This window comes from Chiloscyllium plagiosum, chromosome 7 (assembly GCF_004010195.1).
Source record: "Chiloscyllium plagiosum isolate BGI_BamShark_2017 chromosome 7, ASM401019v2, whole genome shotgun sequence".
Classification (NCBI taxonomy): domain Eukaryota; kingdom Metazoa; phylum Chordata; class Chondrichthyes; order Orectolobiformes; family Hemiscylliidae; genus Chiloscyllium; species Chiloscyllium plagiosum.
In genome coordinates, this window is record NC_057716.1 from 21,226,382 (window position 1) to 21,244,640 (window position 18,259).

An 18,259-nucleotide genomic window follows, 5' to 3' on the forward strand; every position below is an offset into this window, starting at 1 on the left:
GAGAGGGGGAGAGAGTGAGAGTGTGGGAGAGAGTGAGAGTGTGGGAGAGAGTGAGAGAGAGAAAAAAAGAGTTGGAAAGAAGCAGGGGTTTTAGGTGGGTCCTCCTGCCTGTTTCCATGGTATTACCCAAATATAAAGCGCTGGTCACTCACTCAGGAACCAATAAACAAGTTGCCACTGTGCTGAGCACAGCTGATCTTGCATTTTGTGGTATGGTGATAAGCGACTCTACCCCTCGACTGGGAGGCCTGGTTTAGAGTTCCACTTGTTCCAGAGTTGTCTGAAAAGGCTGATTCGAAAAATAGGTTCAATCAAAAATGAACTTTAAAACCTCAGCTGTTCAAGTTGTTCTGGTGCAGTGATAACATTGTTACCTCTTTGACACGATACCTGACTTTAAGTCTCATCTGCTCCAGAGATCTGTAATAATTCTGAACAGACTTGTTCAAGAGCAAAATAAGTCTGTTGCAGGACAAAGTGACTCGGAACAGTACATTCATGGAGCTCAGGTTGCCTGCATTCAAACCCAATGCTTGAACCAGGCAACCTTTTAGACACAAGTCAAGATGTGTTCCTCTGATGCTTTCGGAAAGACAGTATCATCATCTTTCAAAGTCCCTTACTTTAAAGCAGTATCATGTCCTATTTTTAGTCCACAATCCTAAAAGGAAAAATGGTATTAACATTATAGGTACCAATTGCATAGAGGTAAAAACAATGACTGCAGATGCTGGAAACCAGAATCTCGATTACAGTGGTGCTGGAAAAGCACAGCAGTTCAGGCAGTATCCGAGCAGTAAAATCGACGTTTCGGGCAAAAGCCTTTCATCAGGATTCCTAATAAAGGGCTTTTGCCCGAATTGTCGATTTTATTGCTCCTCAGATGCTGCCTGAACTGCTGTCCTTTTCCAGCACCACTCTAATCGAGACTCCAGTACCAATTGCATATGTCAATTACTCATTACAGTCAGCCGACACTTGGCAAGAGCATGGAAACAGATCAGAATTAACCAAGATCAGAATTTGCATTGAATTGGATAGAGCACAAAAGGAACAGAAGAAATGCACAAACAAAGGGAGAGACAGCTCTGGCTCCTGTTCACTTGACTACAGTAACATGGCCATCATCCATCCAAATCACTTATTCACAAAGCAAACACAGATTAAGAAGCCACTAAGGTCTATCAGCAACATTCCAGAGGTCGACAGATCCACACTTGCAAAATGAATGGTTGAAGTTACAAAGATCGGTAATCACACTTCCTATATTAGGCAGAAACTTGGAGCTTGTCAATGGTCATGGACAGGAAAGCACAACTGCAAGTCAGATAAGAATCACCAGTGACAGAGGAGCTTTGGGCCCCAACCTTGTCTAATAGGTTCATGACCTATTAGGTTTAGTACCGGTATTGAGAAGGAGTAAAATTGCAATGGAAATGAGCAAACTGGTCATGGCACAATAGTGAAGTGTGGGAGCAATGCCAGATTAACAATATTTCCTCATCCCGGGTCAAGAACGTGGAGTGGAGCAGGAAGACCAATTTCTATTGAATTCCATTTGCCAGACTGCCCAAAATTCCTTAAGTTATCTTCACAACATTACTTTCCTACCCGCTTTAAAGCTGTCCGCAAATTTTGCTAACTTATTTTTGCTTCAGTCATTTAAGTCTTTGATGTAGATTTTTTTAAAAATTGAAGTTCCAGAGATGCTCGCTTGTCTCTATTCATCACATCGTTCTGCCAATCAGATTAATAACATCACTTCCACATACAGGAAGTCCGTCGTTGGCAAACAGGTTCCACTTGAATTGGCTCGCAAGTTGATTTACACGCAAGTTGGAGCACAATGCAGGACAATATAAAATAGCTGTTCCAAAGTACAGAAAACATTTGTATGCCAGATTTGACAATTACACACCTGTGGGAGATTGCATTTGTAAAACCAAACATAAATTGGACATTAGTAAATCGGAGACCACTTGTACTGTTTTCTGCCAGCTGGCTACCCTCCTATTGTTCTGAATAAGAGATACCTAGTAAAACCAAAATCAGCCTTGTCATTCATTTCACTGTGTTACAAATTCAAACTTTTCAATAATCCTCAATTGCCCAAGTGTTCCCAACCAGATTTTAGAAGTAACAGATATTGGACACAAGTTTATAACTTCAAACAAAAGGTAAGAATCCATCATTAATACTACTATGAGAGAGAGGCTTCGAAAGTCACCCTGTAATTGTCAAAACCCATGAGAATTATTTTTCTCCCTCTTTTTCAAATTCAATATTCTGTCGTTAGCTGGTTAATGCCAGTCCTTTCTTGACTGACCAATTCAGCATCCAAACAGCTGCCTGCCCTGAACAAAGCACTGCTCAACATCAAATTATCCATCTTGTTCCTTCGATTTGTAACTAAATTGGATTATCTTCCAGGACTGGCTCCAACAGCAAACACATGGATCCATTTTCTTCTCGTAAAATATGCTGCTGATTGAAGTTCACCAAACCCTCACCTCAACTCTCAGTTCCACAAATAAGAGAAAAATGAAGACAATAGTGAGGATCTGCACATAATCCATGCTAAAATGTTACCCCTATATCACTAGCTTACATTGTGCATGATATGTGCAAGGTTTTCTTATTTTCAGGAGAGGATGTCAAGTGAAGGGAGATTTAGAAATCCAAAGGGATACTGGATCAATGTATAGATGTAGCGAAAGCAAAGCATACACAAAGAATCAAAGTTCAACAAAATTTAGACAGCCTCAAAGAATATCATGGGAATTCCAAAAGTGAAAGCATAAACTGAAGAATCTTTATTTGAAATCATGGTGCATCCACAGTAGTCTAGGTCAACGTGCAGTGAAAAAGCAGCAAACTTTCAAGTTTAATTGCCATTTCGGTGACATCGCCACAAAGTGTTCAGGGCCCCTTGGGACGGGAAAATAGCAAAAGGGGAACCCTTGTAAACAAGGATATCATGAAGACATGAGTGTCAAAGAACCTGATCTCAGAGAATCATGAAGTAGAACCAATAAGGTTGGACACTATCAATAGTTAAGTCAGAAAATGATGGGAGAAATTTATAGCAACCCCCATCCCCACAACATTTAAAACTGACTGTGCATTCAACAAGTGATTGGACTTTGTACCACAGGCAATGTGATAATTGAGGGATGTGAATCTTCAAATAGACTGGTACTAACATTTTAACAAACAACGCCCTAAAATTGAGTTTGTAGATTACCTTTCTGAAAGTGACTTGCAGTAGTATGCTGTCAAAATGACAAGTGATAACACGATCTTAGGTATCATATTGTGCAATGAAGCAGTATTCATTCATAATGTTATGGTAAATGATCCTCTGGGAAATAATTAACAGTTACGAATTCCATGTCAAGTTCTGAAAATGTCACACTACAACAGATCAATCCTGAAGAAAGTTATGGACTATGAGATGACGTGAAGGAAAATGGAGTAAAATGAACAAAATGGTATGACCACAAATTGGACGAGGCAAACATTTAAAAGGAACGATTCAAATATTTTGAGTAGGTTCTGTTGGACAACAAAAACTCAGCGAGAAAGACCTGAATGCACTACCCTTAGGAAGTTAAGGATAGTATTAGATTAGAAGAGGTTGATTTTATTGTAAAGAACAGCAAACATGGGGATTGACAGTGCTTTGGAAACCAGCATAGAGTTACTAAAAAGTTGATATAAAAGGGAAATAATAGAGAATGAGAAAAAAAAACTGTCCATAAATATAAAAATATGGAAGAACTTTTAAGAATCAGAATAGGCTAAGACATTGGTCCCCTGAAACACGACGGTTGGAGGAAGAGCGCCTCATCTTCCGCCTAGGAACCCTCCAACCACAAGGGATGAACTCAGATTTCTCCAGTTTCCTCATTTCCCCTCCCCCCCCATCTTGTCTCAGTCCTAACCCTCGAATTCAGCACCACCTTCCTAACCTGCAATCTTCTTCCTGACCTCTCGGCCTCCACCCCACTCCGGCCTATCACCCTCACCTTGACCTCCTTCCACCTATCGCATTTTCAACACCCCTCCCCCCTACCTTTTATCTTAGCCTGCTGGGCACACTTTCCTCATTCCTGAGTAAGGGCTTATGCCCGAAACATCGATTCTCCTGTTCCTTGGATGCTGCCTGACCTGCTGCGCTTTTCCAGCAACATATTTTCAGCTCTCATCTCCAGCATCTGCAGTCCTCACTTTCTCCCCTGAAACTAGTCAGGAGAAATTGTTGTGGTTGTTGAGCAAGTGGCACAGGCATTGAACAATTATTGTGTGTCTGACTGACTTGACAAAAGACTAGTTTCATTTCAAAAGTCGATGGGGGCTAAAGATAGCGAAGAAATTGTCAGAGAAATATATTTAATAACTTAAAGGGCTACAATCAGCAAAAATACAGGACCTGTTGGCTCCTGGCACATACTCTAAGATCCTAAAACAGATCGCTACAGAGCTCATGGATGCATAAGCAATGATTGCTCAAAATTATTGGATTCATGAACAGACTCATCGGGTTAGCAGCTTTAAAATGTTCGATTCTTCAAGAAAGGTGGCAAGAAGAAAACTAAATTATAGGCTAGTTATTTTTAGGCTAGCAACTGTAGGAAAAATGCTGAACTTTATTATTAGCTAAGTCTAAACAAAGCACTTAGAAAATCAGAATATGATTAGAACATGTAAACAGGTTTGTATCGAACGGAAATCTTGTTTGTCTAATTTATTGGGAGTTTTTTTGAACATATATTCACAAAAGTAGATAAAAGGGGAATCAGGAAATACAGTGCATCAAGATTGCCACAAGATACATTCAAACATGTTGCCTAAAACATTATACAGGCAAGATAAGGCCTTATGGAGTTGAGTGTCATATATTAAGAGGTTTGGCTAATGGACAGGAAACAAAAAAACATGGATATACATTAAGTATTTTCAAGTTTGCATGCAGTATACAGTGAGTTTCACAAAGGCTTTAGCCTTTCAACATTTGCATTACCTTCTGTCTCTTTATCTAAGTCAATGCAGTAGACAGGCACAGCAATAATTTGAAAATATAGCACTTGAATATGAATTAATGTTGAATGAATGTAGCATCATTCATTCAATGATGAATGCACTGGAAGCTGCAGATGCTCGTACACAAGGCTCTTTGCAGACATAAATAGCATGCACATGCACTGCACCTGATGTTTCAACTTAAAATAGATGACAACCATTCACTGGTTCCTATCTCAGGACATACTTACTAATTACAGTCAATGTGACTGGATTAAAATTGAACTAAAGTTTGACCATTAATTGTCAAACAACATAAATGGGTGCGTTCTTTGAAGCAACAGCAGGGCAGGGACGGCGGCTTTTGACACACTGGCAGTCATTAGTCAAGGCAATGAGTATAAGAGGTAGCAGTTAGAGTCATAGAGATGTACAGCATGGAAACAGACCCTTCGGTCCAACCCGTCCATGCCGACCAGATATCCCAACCCAATCTAGTCTCACCTGCCAGAACCCAGCCCATATCCCTCCAAACCCCTCCTATTCATATACCCATCCAAATGCTTTTTACATATTGCAATTGTACCAGCCTCCACCACTTTCACGCAGAGGGTGGCACGTGTATGGAATGTGCTGCCAGAGGAAGAGTTGCTCCTTAGGTCTCTTTTATATCTTTCCCCTCTCACCCTAAACCTATGCCCTCTAGTTCTGGACTCCCCGACCCCAGGGAAAAGACTTTGCCTACTTATCCTATCCATGCCCCTCAATTTTGGAAACCTCTATAAAGGTCACCCCTCAGCCTCCGACGCTCCAGGGAAGACAGCCCCAGCCTGTTCAACCTCTCAGTATAGCTCAAATCCTCCAACCCTGGCAACATCGTTGTAAATCTTTTCTGAACCCTTGCACGATTCACAACATCTTTCCAACAGGAAGGTGACCAGAATTGCACGCAATATTCCAACAGTGACCTAACCAATGTCCTGTACAGCCGCAACATGACCTCCCAACTCCTGTACTCAATATTCTGATCAATAAAGAAAAGCATACCAAACACCTTCTTCAAACGCCTATCCAATCTACCTGTGACTCCACTTTCAAGGAGCTATGAACCTGCACTCCAAGGTCTCTTTGTTCAGCAACACTCCATACGACCTTACGATTAAGTGTATAAGTCCTGCTAAGATTTGCTTTCCCAAAATGCAGCACCTCGTATTTATCTGAATTAAACTCCATCGGCCCCTTCTCAGCCCATTGGCCCATATGGTGCAGATCCTGTTGTAATCGGAGGTAACCCTCTTCGGTGTCCACTACACCTCCAATTTTGGTGTCATCTGCAAACTTACTAACTGTACCTCTGATTGCATCCAAATCATTTATGTAAATGACAAAAAGTAGAGGACCCAGCACCGATCCTTGTGGCACTCCACTGGTCACAGGCCTCCAGTCTGAAAAACAACCCTCCACCACCACCCTCTGTCTTCTACCTTTGAGCCAGTTCTGTATCCAAATGGCTAGTTCTCCCAGTATTCCATGAGATCTAACTTTGCTGATCAGTGTCCCATGGGGGACCTTGTCGAACGCCTTACTGAAGTCCATATGGGTCACATCTACCGCTCTGCCCTCATCAATCTTCTTTGTTACTTCTTCAAAAAAACTCAATCAAGTTTGTGAGACATGATTTCCCACGCACAAAGGCATATTGACTATCCCGAATCAGTCCTTGCCTTTCCAAATACATGTACATCCTGTCCCTCAGGATTCCCTCCAACAACTTGCCCACCACCGAGGTCAGGCTCACCGGTGTATAGTTCCCTGGCTTGTCTTTACTGCCCTTCTTGAACAGCGGCACCTCACCTGTGACTATCGATGATACAAATATCTCAGCAACAGGCCCAGCAATCACTTCTCCAACTTCCTACAGAGATCTAGGGTACACCTGATCAGGTCCTGGGGATTTATCCACCTTTAACCGTTTCAAGACATCCAGCACTTCCTCCTCTCTAATCTGGACATTTTGCAAGATGTCACCATCTATTTCTCTACAGTCCATATCCTTTTCCACAGTAAATATGTTGCAATTGTATAGTTGAAGCCACACTTGGAGTATTATGTTCAGTTTTGGTTATCTTGCTATATATAGGAAGGAAGTTATTAAACCGGAGAGAGTACTGAAGAAATTTACAAGGATGCTGCCTGGACTCAACAGTCCGAGTTATAGGGACATGTCAAGACAAGCTAGGACTTTTTTTCTTTAGAATGTAGGATAATTGGCGGGGGGGGGGGGGGGGGGGGAAAGAGAGAGAGAGATCTTATAGTAGTGTGCAACATCATGAGGGGCATGGATAGGGTAAATAACATATGGAATGAGCTGCCAGCAGAAGTGGTTAAGATAGATACATTAACAACATTTAAAAGGCATTTGGACAAATAAATGGAAAGGAAAAGATGAGAAGGAGATGGGCAAGAGCAGGGAAATGGGAAAAGGATATTTTGGTCAGCACAGACCCATTTGGGCCGAAGGGCCTGTTTCCATGCTGCAGGACTCCATAACTTTAAGGCAAAAACCTTCGACAACTGAGCTGATGCATGAATCTAGCTAAGCTGATGATACAAACCCAAGGAGAAAGCTCAACTGTGGGGAAGGCACAGAGGCTGCAATAAGGTATTGACTAGTTAAATGTCTGCAACAAGATGACAGATGGATCATAAAATAAGGAGGTGTGAATGCATTCGCTTTGTTCATAAAATTAGCAAAGGTGTAAAACATGCACATTGCTACTGTTCAAAAAGACTTAGACATGCTTATGCAAGGAACACTGAGCATTCAGGTACACTATGTACTTAGGAAGGACAATGATATGTAGGCTTTTACTGCAAGGGAGGTGAAGCAATGAAACAAAGTAGACTGTGCAACAGTAACGTTCAGTTAGATCATATCTCAAGTTGTGTGCGCAGTTTGGGTTTCCACGTTTAAGAAATTATGCACTGAAATTGAAGGCAGTACAATCAGAAATTGACTGAATTAGGTTGAGAAATTGTCTGAAAAGGGAAGGGTGAGCAAACTATATTTATAATCTGGAGTTTAGAAAAATGAAAGATGATCTCACTGAAACATTCAAGATTCTAAAGGGGATTGATAAAAGTAGATGCTAAGAGATGGTTCCCATTGGTCAAGGAATTTGAAACAATGGGGGAGGGCACAGTCTCCAGTTACTGGACCAAAGTTGGTTTTAAAACTGAGGTAAAGAAATATTCGCACTCAAAGATTTGTGCATAGTTAAACGTCTGTCCAGATGGTTCTGAATTTTCCATGATTGAATACATTTAAGACTGGAACAGAGAAGCAAGGAATTTGGAGATGGGCGTCAGATAGACTTTGTCCAAAGGTCAGCCATAATTCATTAATTAATAGAGCAAGCTTAACAGGCCATTTGGTCTACTCCTGCTTCCATTTCTTGTGGTTCTGAGGATTTCTAATCAGTTGAAGCCACCTTATTCTTGATCAGGGATAAGTGAATGGGTGCTACTTAAAGATGAAAGAAATGAAGACAAGCAGAGCAAATAAATTTTCTTGGGAGAAAATTGTATTCACGTCAAAACAATAATTCATCTACTGCCAGGGCATAATCAAAAACAATGGAGGTTAAATGCAGGATTCCAATTTTTCAAACTCGAGGAGTGGACAGTTGTAATGGTTGTCAATTAGTAAGAAAGTGGACTATGACAAATAAGTTTTCCCCTCCTTGCAGTTGAATGGTGGTGGATATGAGCCACTAAAACCTCAAACATTCAACAATTTGCATCTCATCCCATGTTAGCAAACATGTCACTATTACCAGAGATAGCTCCCCAGTTTAATATGCCTTACTACAATGAAAACTCAAGTGTTTTTACATAAAACCATTCAGCAAAGCATTCAACTACCCCACTAAGCTTCACTTCAGAAATTAAAAATGGTGACACTATCTTGAAGCCAATACAAGTTACAGTTAAAACATATTGAACCAGACATTACAAAATGTGTCACCAGTATCACAAAATCTCCAAAGCATTCCAAATTGAATCTATCCAGTTATCCAAGGTATGGTTGAATGACAAGTGAAAGAAAAATGTGATGCAAATAATTCCATATCTTTGCAAGTTTATGACTTTAATAGAGTTGACAAGTATGTTGGAAGGTCATTCAATAATTTTCCACATCATATAGGTCACCTAATCTAAGGCCACTCGCTTTCCTACTGCCTTTCATAGATATAATTTTAGAACTACCCAATTTCCTGGTAAAATGATTTAGAATTTGTACTTTGAAAAGAATTGTATATTGCAATTATCCTTAACTTTTAAAAAAAACTTGTGATCAGGTCAATGTTTTGCTCCACAAGAAACATTTTATCAACTTTTTCGTAGTCTTCAAACTGTACCCTTCCACTTTTCTTCATTGGGACGTGAGTCAAACTTCCCAGCTTCATACTGAATATCCTCCACTTCATCACTTGGAAGATCAAAACCACCCTCAGGGCAAACCAAGAGATATACACTTTGGCAAAGCACTGCAAAAAAACCCTCCACAGTCTTGAATCTTCCCATGTTGCTTTCCAACCAGTCTAACTTGCATTGAAATGTGGACTTGCTCAATAATGCTAACCCCTCTGTTTATCCTAGTGTATGTAGCAAGGCCTTTCGTACAAGCTAACTCTACATAAATTCCTCCAAGTTTGAAGCAGAATTATTGCTATCATTCCTAATAGCTCGTGCTTTGGCTTGCGATCAATGCTTTTCTTCCATCTTTGCCAAGTACAGTGGATTTTTTTCTTATTGGAAAGTCTGTTTGTTTATGGTCAGCCATGAACCCATGACACTTGCCAATGATGTCAAAGAAAGTTGCATTCAAAGATCCAAGAATATGAAGATTTTCCCCATAGATTTCTTCTTTCCTGATGCCAATTTATATTTTGCACCAAGGGTTACAGAGACATCACAAAACAGAGTTAGATACCAATCCCAATTGAAACTTTCAGACTGGAGGCCTGTGACAAGTGATACGCCGCAAGGTTTAGTGCTGGGTCCACCGCTTTTCATTATTTATATAAAAAATGTTTTGATGTAAACGTTGGAAGTATAGTTAGTAAGTTTGCAGATAACACTGAAATTGGAGGTGTAGTGAACAGTGAAGAAGGTTACCTCAGAGTACAATGGGATCTTGAAAAGAAGGGCAAATGGAACACTGAGTGGCAGATGGAGCTTAAATTAGATAAATGTGAAGTGCTGCATTTTAGAAAGGCAAATCAGAACAGGACTTGTATACTTTATGGTAATGTCCCGGGGAGTGTTGCTAAAAGTAGACCTTGGAATGTAGGTTCACAGTTCCTTCAAAGTGGAGTTGCAGGTAGATAGGATACAGAAGGCGGCGTTTGGTATGCTTTCCTTCATTAGTCAGAGCATCAAATATAGGATTGGGGAGGTAATGCTGCGATTGTATAGGACATTGGCTGGACCACTTTTAGAATATTGAGTGCAATTCTAGTCTCCATCCGATAGGAGGAACATTGTGAAACTTGGAAGGGTTCAGAAAAGTCTTGGAAGGATCTTGGACGGTTGGAGCTATAGGGAGAGATTGAATAGGCTGGGGCTGTTTTCTCTGGAGTATTGGAGGCTGAGGGGTGACCTTATAGAGGTTTATAAAATCATGAAGGTCGTGAATAGGGTAAATAGACGTTATTTTCCCTGGGGTAGGGGATTCCCAAATTAGACGGCATAAGTTTAGCATGAGGGGGGAAAGATTTAAAAGGGACCCAAAGGGCAACTCTTTCAGGCAGAGGGTGGTGCATGTATGCAATGTGCTGCCAGAGGAAGTGGTGGAGGCTGGTACAATTACAACATTTAAAAAGCATCTGGATGGATCTATGAGTAGGAAAGATTTGAAGGGATATTGGCCAAGTGCTGCCAAATGGCACTAGATTAGATTAGGATATCTAGGCCTCATAGACAAGTTGGACCAAAGGGCTTGTTTCTGTGCCGTCCATCTCAGGAAGCACTAAAAGTGCTTTACCCCAACTTTTCATTTAAGTTTCTGGCAAAAAAAAAATTATGATATGATTAGGTAGTCAAAATATCAACATAATTTTTATACTTTTTAGAAGTTTGAGAACATTTGAAGCTCAGGTTGAGGTTCGCTCACTGAGCTGGAAGATGCATTTTCAAATGTTTTGTCACGATTAGGTAACATCTTTAGTGAGCCTCTGGACAAAGCACTGCAGGTGTTTCCTGCTTTCTATTTATAGGTTTGGATTTCCTTGGGTTTGTTGATCCAGTTCCGGTTGGAATGCCATGCTTCCAGGAATTCTCGGGCATGTCTCTATTTGGCTTGTCCAAGGATGAATGTGTCAAAGTGGCGTCCTTCCTTATCCGTATGTAAGGATACTAGTGAGAGAGGGTAATGTCATTTTGTGGCTAGTTTTTGTTCATGTATTCTGGTGGCTAGTTTTCTGCCTGTTTGTCCAATGTAGTGCTTGTCACAGTTCATGCATAGTATTTTGTCAACATTAGTTTTGCTTGTTGTCTGTATTGAGTCTTTCAAGTTCATTAGTTTGTTTTAGTGTGTTGGTGGGTTTGTGGGCTACCATGATACCAAGGGGTTTGAGTTACCTTTCATAATGTCAACCACTCAAGCATCTTCAAGAATCAAAACTGCTGCTTTTACATAATTGATTCCTCAGTAAAATTAAAGCAACGAACAGCATCTTAGTATTTTATGCAATCTTGACAATAAGTCTGGATGCTTTTCTTTACAAGGTATAAATTCAATACTTGAATTCGACCTTGTACAGCCTTGGCTCTCTTTGTTCATCCATTACTGGTAAACTATGGTCCATGTACCTCATTTAAAAACATGCCAAAGTATCTTTACTCTGCTTATTCTTGCTTCCAAAATTTTGTACAGTTTTTAATCTCTGCACACTGTCCTCGCTGATCGCCCTTAGTAATGCTCATCACACTTCAATTTTGGGATTTCAGTCAGGCTTTCATTTGCTTCCCTCATGTTTTACATCCTTTAAGTCATGATAGCCCAAACGCAGAGCTCTGTGCAATTTTAATGTGAAATAACCAAACTATGTACCTCCACAACATTCCTTTCAATTATCCTAATTTCTCAAAAGATTCCAAGATTAATTAAGCATAACTGCAAAATGAGTACTGACTAATTGATTCATGTTGCTCCAAGTAATTTAGTCATTCTATCCCCATTGTAATTTAATTCTGAAGCATAGCCTTCATTTACCAACAGCTGATGCAAGATTAACTGACCTATAAATTATGTCAGTTGTGACAATGGCAACTTTATGTTAGTGTATTTAACGCAAAAAAGCATACAGCACTCAAAAAAGGAGACACAGGAAGTATTCAAGAGTGTGATGAGAAAACTATGATGGTCTAAGACAGCATACCATAATTGAGTATTATAAGCTTTCGCTTTGTTAAGATGCAGGTATACGCTCTCTGGGATTTCAAGTATTTGGGATGGATGCTTTCCATACACAAGAATTAGCCAATCAATTATTCACTTAGCCAAAGGTGGCCTCAGTGTCTTCACCTCAGTCACGTCATCTCTGGAACTGGTTATGATTGCCTCAAGGTTAAGGGAGGAACTTGAAGTAATCTTTTCTCCTGAATGGGCCCTGTGGTTTTTCTTGACTCTCCCCAGAGTATAAGGCTGGAGCAAGGAATGTTAGGATGGAAGTGGTAAGCAAGTATTTAGTATTGATTGTGCAGCTGTGTGTAGCATTTGCTTGATTGACGAAGGTGGAGGAGAAGAACAAGAAGAACAAGAAGAACAAGAAGAACAAGAAGAACAAGAAGAACAAGAAGAACAAGAACAACAAGAACAACAAGAACAACAAGAACAACAAGAACAAGAACAACAACAACAAGAACAACAACAACAAGAACACTTATGTTTGGTCTGATAGCCAACACAACAAATTTGTCATCCAATGAAGGCTCAATGAGATGACAAGTGGGAAAAGCAGGACTGTTGTTCATGTGTGAAATCTTTTGAGTTGCACCAAAAGAACAGCTTCTCAGTCATTTTGGAATCACAAGGATGAGGTTATTCTCCCGTATCAAATTTTGATATTGTTTCCTATGTACTGAAGATCAATTTAAATATGGAGGGGAACAAATAAAAATCAAAATGAGAATGTTCTACTGAAGAAGCAAACACTCAGTTCAACATTACACATTGTGAAGCATTATAAACTGAATTCTCTTTTAAACCAGCTGCAAAATTCATCCATCTTTATGCAATATTCTAACTATAATTAGGTCTTATTGACATTCAAAGTACCCACGTAATAAATGCATATACCAACAATTTACAGAGCTAAAGCAAAACGTTTACATAATAACATTAATGACTGCTTTTTAAAATCTTTCCCACACTACTGTTATACTGTTGGCTTACACAAACATGTAACTCAAATCTTAAATCTGTTCTTGTAAAATATCAAGTGCACAAAAGTCAATTTTCCACGGCATGGTTAGCTCACAACGGGCATAAGGAAGAAACCAGGCAAAGATTAACGTTCATGGCTAAGGTGGGCCCTGGGGTAGACAGAATTTAGTACAGTGAGCTGAAGAGATTATCTTTGTCACAAAGACAGACTGTCATGTTACTTGGATTTATCAGAAATTCTGTTTATCCTGGTGGCCTTACCTAGAGTCTGTGGTATGTATGGAGCCAGCAGTTTGGCCTTTTTCTTTTCATAGCCTTTCTGAGTGATATCACCTGAATGGGGAAAAAAAAAACAATTGTCTTAACAACTCAATGTTTGTTTAACAGTGATAGTATATATAGTACTAAAAACATTGTCAGAAACATGATCCTGGGCTCTATTTCTGATTAAATTGATGGATATGTTAGCAAAATCTCAGCAGGTCAGTTAACATCTGTGGAGAGAAATCAGCGTTAAATGTTTTGGAGCCAGTGACCCTTCAGAACTGTTCTTTCCTCCTTTTGTGTTCTGTTTGTGAGTGGTCACTGAACCTGAAATGTTCACGCTCATTTCTCTCCACAGATGCTGCCAGACCTCCTGAGATTTTGCAGCAATTTCTGGGTTTTTTTTTACAGATTTCTAGCATTTGCAGTTGTTTCAGTTTCTTGGATCTGTTCATAATTTGTTTAGCTGACTTTGCATGCCAATATCAACTCTTAAACTGGGTGCAAGTAATGTCACAAAGCACTTGAAACAAGATCAAGATTTAAGCTAACTGGGAGGTGCAAAAAGCTCAGCCTATTTTTCAGCTTCAGTGACCTGGATTTAAATCTAAGCCATACTAATGGAACGCAAATAGTCTTCTAGCCGAGTCAGAAAGTAAAGTCCGGAAGCTATCCAATGGGTGACATTTAAAAAAAAGTGCACATATTATCTGGCATCAGTTGATAACTGACAGACGAATGACAGGCATTGGATATGCAAGCAGCGATGCAGTATTGGGACACCAGTTCTGACGAGGGAGTTCGGACACATTTTTGGGGCAGAGTGGATTTACCTGAAATCTCTCAGCACAGGATTTAATACAAAATGTTAGCCCTCAATTTTGAATGCCCAATACAGAACATTGTTCCTTTCAGACTAAAAAATATCTTGACAGACAATACACCTTGACAAACATTTTGACAGGGGTATTTGCATTCCACGTTTTAACAATTTTCAGTTAGTTAATCTCCCCCATCATAATTTGGAGATGCCGGTGTTGGACTGGGGTGTATGAAGTTAAAAATCACAACACCAGGTTATAGTCCAACAGGTTGAACTGGAAGCACACCTAGCTTTCAGAGTGTCGCTCCTTCATCAGGTGATAGTGGAGGACCCTATCCTAACACAGAATTTATTAAAATCTACAGTGTGATATAATTGAAATTATACATTGAAAAATTGATTGTCTGTTAAGCCTTTCATCTGTTAGAATACAGTGATAGTTTCGCTTCTTTCATGTGTAAATCACAAAACCTTTTTTTAAAAAGTTGCCTTCTCAATGGTGTTAGCTAGACAATATGTTGAAGGTGTTAGCCCCCTGTGTTCTCTGTCTATACCATGATGTTTAGATTGATTCTAATCTAAAAAGTGAGATAACGGAGTTTTACATGAATTCATGCAGTTTTTGAGCAAAAAGAATTATGAAAAATTGGTCATGCTAAATTGCTCACAGTGGTTAGGGATGTGTAGGTTAGGTGCGATAGACAGGGGTAATGAAGAGTAATAGGGTGGGAGGAATGGGTGGGTGATGTGGACTTGTTGGGCCGAATGGCCTGTTTCTGCACTGAGGGATTTCTAAGTCATTTCTAATGTCTTCAGCACACCTGAGGTTCAAGGTACATAAAAATCTCAAGTTTCCCATTACGCCATTTACATAATCTGAATCTCTAAATTTAATCGCAGAAGATCACGAGCATTCCTTTGTTTAGTGAAGACCTTTGGCAGAGCAGTAATAAAGAAAATCTGCAATTTCTTCAAAGGATCTGAAGAATCTACAATTTTTAAACTATTTATGCAAAGAATTTTTAAGGCTATAAAAAGGAACCAATTGTAACTCTCCTGGATATTAGGAACGCAAGTCCATGTGACCTGACAACCATTGACTTGGAAAGGAAGTCAAGGAAGAATCCAAGTGGCTGGTAAATGAAAAACAGTGCAGTAGACACTAAGCAGACCTACAGGCTGAGCAGCTGTGGGGTGAGATCATCACACACTGATGTAGACATACAGAATGCAGGCAGAGGCAAAAAGGAACGCAGAGAATTCATATGGTTGACAAGTTGTAAATCACCCTCAGTTTTTCTGTGTGGCAAGAAAGGAGACAGGAACTCAAAAGGTACAGTGCAAGATGGCTAAAAAAAGTAAATACCTGAAAGGGCCTGTGAACAACTCAAGGCACACCAAAGAGCAGGGTTTATTTCCCACAAGAGACCAAACTGTTGCTGATAGATGTTTGCAATTTAAACTCCCGAAGGTTGCACAAACAAAATTCTCATGAATCAAGGGCAAGAGGGCTCATACAATCATGTCTCGCTAATGGTTCTTATATCCACGAAATTCACAAGTGAAATCTATTATCACAGGACTTCTGACACACCCTATGAATACAGAAGAGCATACGATGGAACTGTGTGGCTACTTAGTCTGCAGAAGTGTTTTGAGGTATTTGTATCAGATATATCTTTATTGCATTCAATATTTAAAACATTTAAGATTGATTTGGTTATGGGTACTATTAAAGGGTTAAAATGTTGAGTTTTGATTTCAGTTTCACAATCAATTAGAGGTTTTATTTAAAAAATGATTTATTTTACATCCCTGTGTGCTTCAATATGATGTTCTAAGTTTCAACCCTGCCAGCAGCTTTTTGAAGCAAAAAAACCCAGAGGTTGCCGTGGAGAATATTTCAAGATGTAGCTGTGAGATTAACAAAAATAGCTGGATTTACTGTCAAAATATAATTCACAACAAATCTGATTCTTTGGCTGCAGACATTTGTTCAATCAAAAAAAAAGTTCTGTACATTTGGAAACAAAGGAAGTTCTAAAGAATCTGGTAGGGCCAAGCAACTCTATAAATAAAAGGACTTGTCAAATGATTGAACAGATACCAAGAGGATCTACAGACACTGAGAGTTGCAATATAAGACCATCAGCAACATCTATACTATAAGCAAGCAATCATTTTGGGCAGCACGGTCTTCTACGCTTGAAGTACAAGCTGTGCAACCAAATTGGAGGAAAAAAAACTGCCTTTTAAGTCTGAATAGGTTTAAACCTACTATATAAAAACCATAGTAGCTGGGTTCAATCTACTCAGTGAGTTTTAACTTAGAAGGTTTTTTAAAACTTGTTCTGTGTAGTGCTATACACTTGTTTTGTTGGTGTTTCAATTTAATCCAAGAGTCCTGTTACTCATTTTTTCACATGGATTCTTCGAAACATTATATCCTTTAACTGATAACGGGCTATTAAGCAAGATTCTCATGTCCAGCACATTCAACATTCTCAAAATGAGGGTCATGAGTGAAATTTGGTTTTTTTTTGCCAACAATCATTTGTTTGTTAATTCACATTTAATTTGCATTTGTTCTAACTTACGTTTAAGGAGAAGTGATAATAAGTGGAAGCTCAACAGTAATTTCGCCAAATGAAAGTCATTTGGTTCTTTAGAGTCATGGCTCCCCATGGAAACTATCACAATATCCAAAAGCTTAGAATAGTAATTTAAGAAAATTAAGGGAACAATTAGCATTACACTGAAGAATTGTACGTATTGCAATATCAGAACTAAGTTTAATAGTATAAAGCTTTTTTTGGAAGGCATCAAATGTTCAATTGAGGCATAACAAACTGTTCTGAGTTGCTAAATTGCTCACCAACAGTACAGGGTACAAAGCACTCCTATGAAACGCAAAGAGGAACAATGCAAGATCCTACTTGCCATTATGAAGTTAAAGCCTATATCTATAAATGTGACAAGGTACTTAATTCTATGTTGAGCTTTGTAGTACATGTTGATCTTAGATTAAAATGAAAACAAAAAGATCACAATTTTGGCATTTTTCAAAGATGAAATATTGCGTAGTTTAGTTCAACAAACAGAACAAACATTACAGGATTGGAACTAAATATATGAGATTGAACAGCTTCAAGCTGTTCATTAGTTGTTTCTCTGGGTGTCATCAGTCCATCCACCTTAATAGATTTCTAGACACTGATCTCACCAGTTATGCAACAAATCAGCATAAACCTCCAGGGATGGAAATAGAACCAAGACAACATGTCTCCCCAACTGCCCTCACAACCAATCATCTTACTGGTGTCATGCGGAAATATTTTTCTTTTCATATATTTCTCTATTCACTTTAGATAAAGTTGGAGTAGATCACTCACCAAACTGGAATACTTTAGTTTGAGGTGGGCAGTAAAGCGGCAAAATAAATCCAATCCAGAGAAGAGCAAGGCTAGAAGTATGGGGAGGGCAAGCAAAGCAAGGAAACACAGAGGACAGAAGGGAAGTAGAAGGAAATCTTGGAGTACATGGCCACATGTCCTCTGAGATGGCAGGGCAAGGAGATAAAGGTGTTCAACACATCATTTGGGGTGGTTTCCTTCAATGGGCAAGGTCTTGATTACAAAAGCAAAGATGTAAGTACTGCAAATATCTACAACTGGAGTACGCCACAGTACAGTTTTCTG

General features: G+C 39.3%; 1 protein-coding gene across 2 annotated transcripts in view; it reads right to left on the bottom strand.

Moving 5' to 3' along the window:
- LOC122551395 (disco-interacting protein 2 homolog A-like) overlaps positions 1-18,259 on the bottom strand; it is a 278,397-nt gene that overhangs the window by 182,625 nt on the left and 77,513 nt on the right. For both annotated transcript variants that reach the window (XM_043693215.1, XM_043693216.1), the window contains exon 2: positions 13,736-13,807. In XM_043693215.1, coding sequence (XP_043549150.1) covers positions 13,736-13,807 — 72 coding nt within the window. The remainder of the gene's footprint in view (positions 1-13,735; positions 13,808-18,259) is intronic.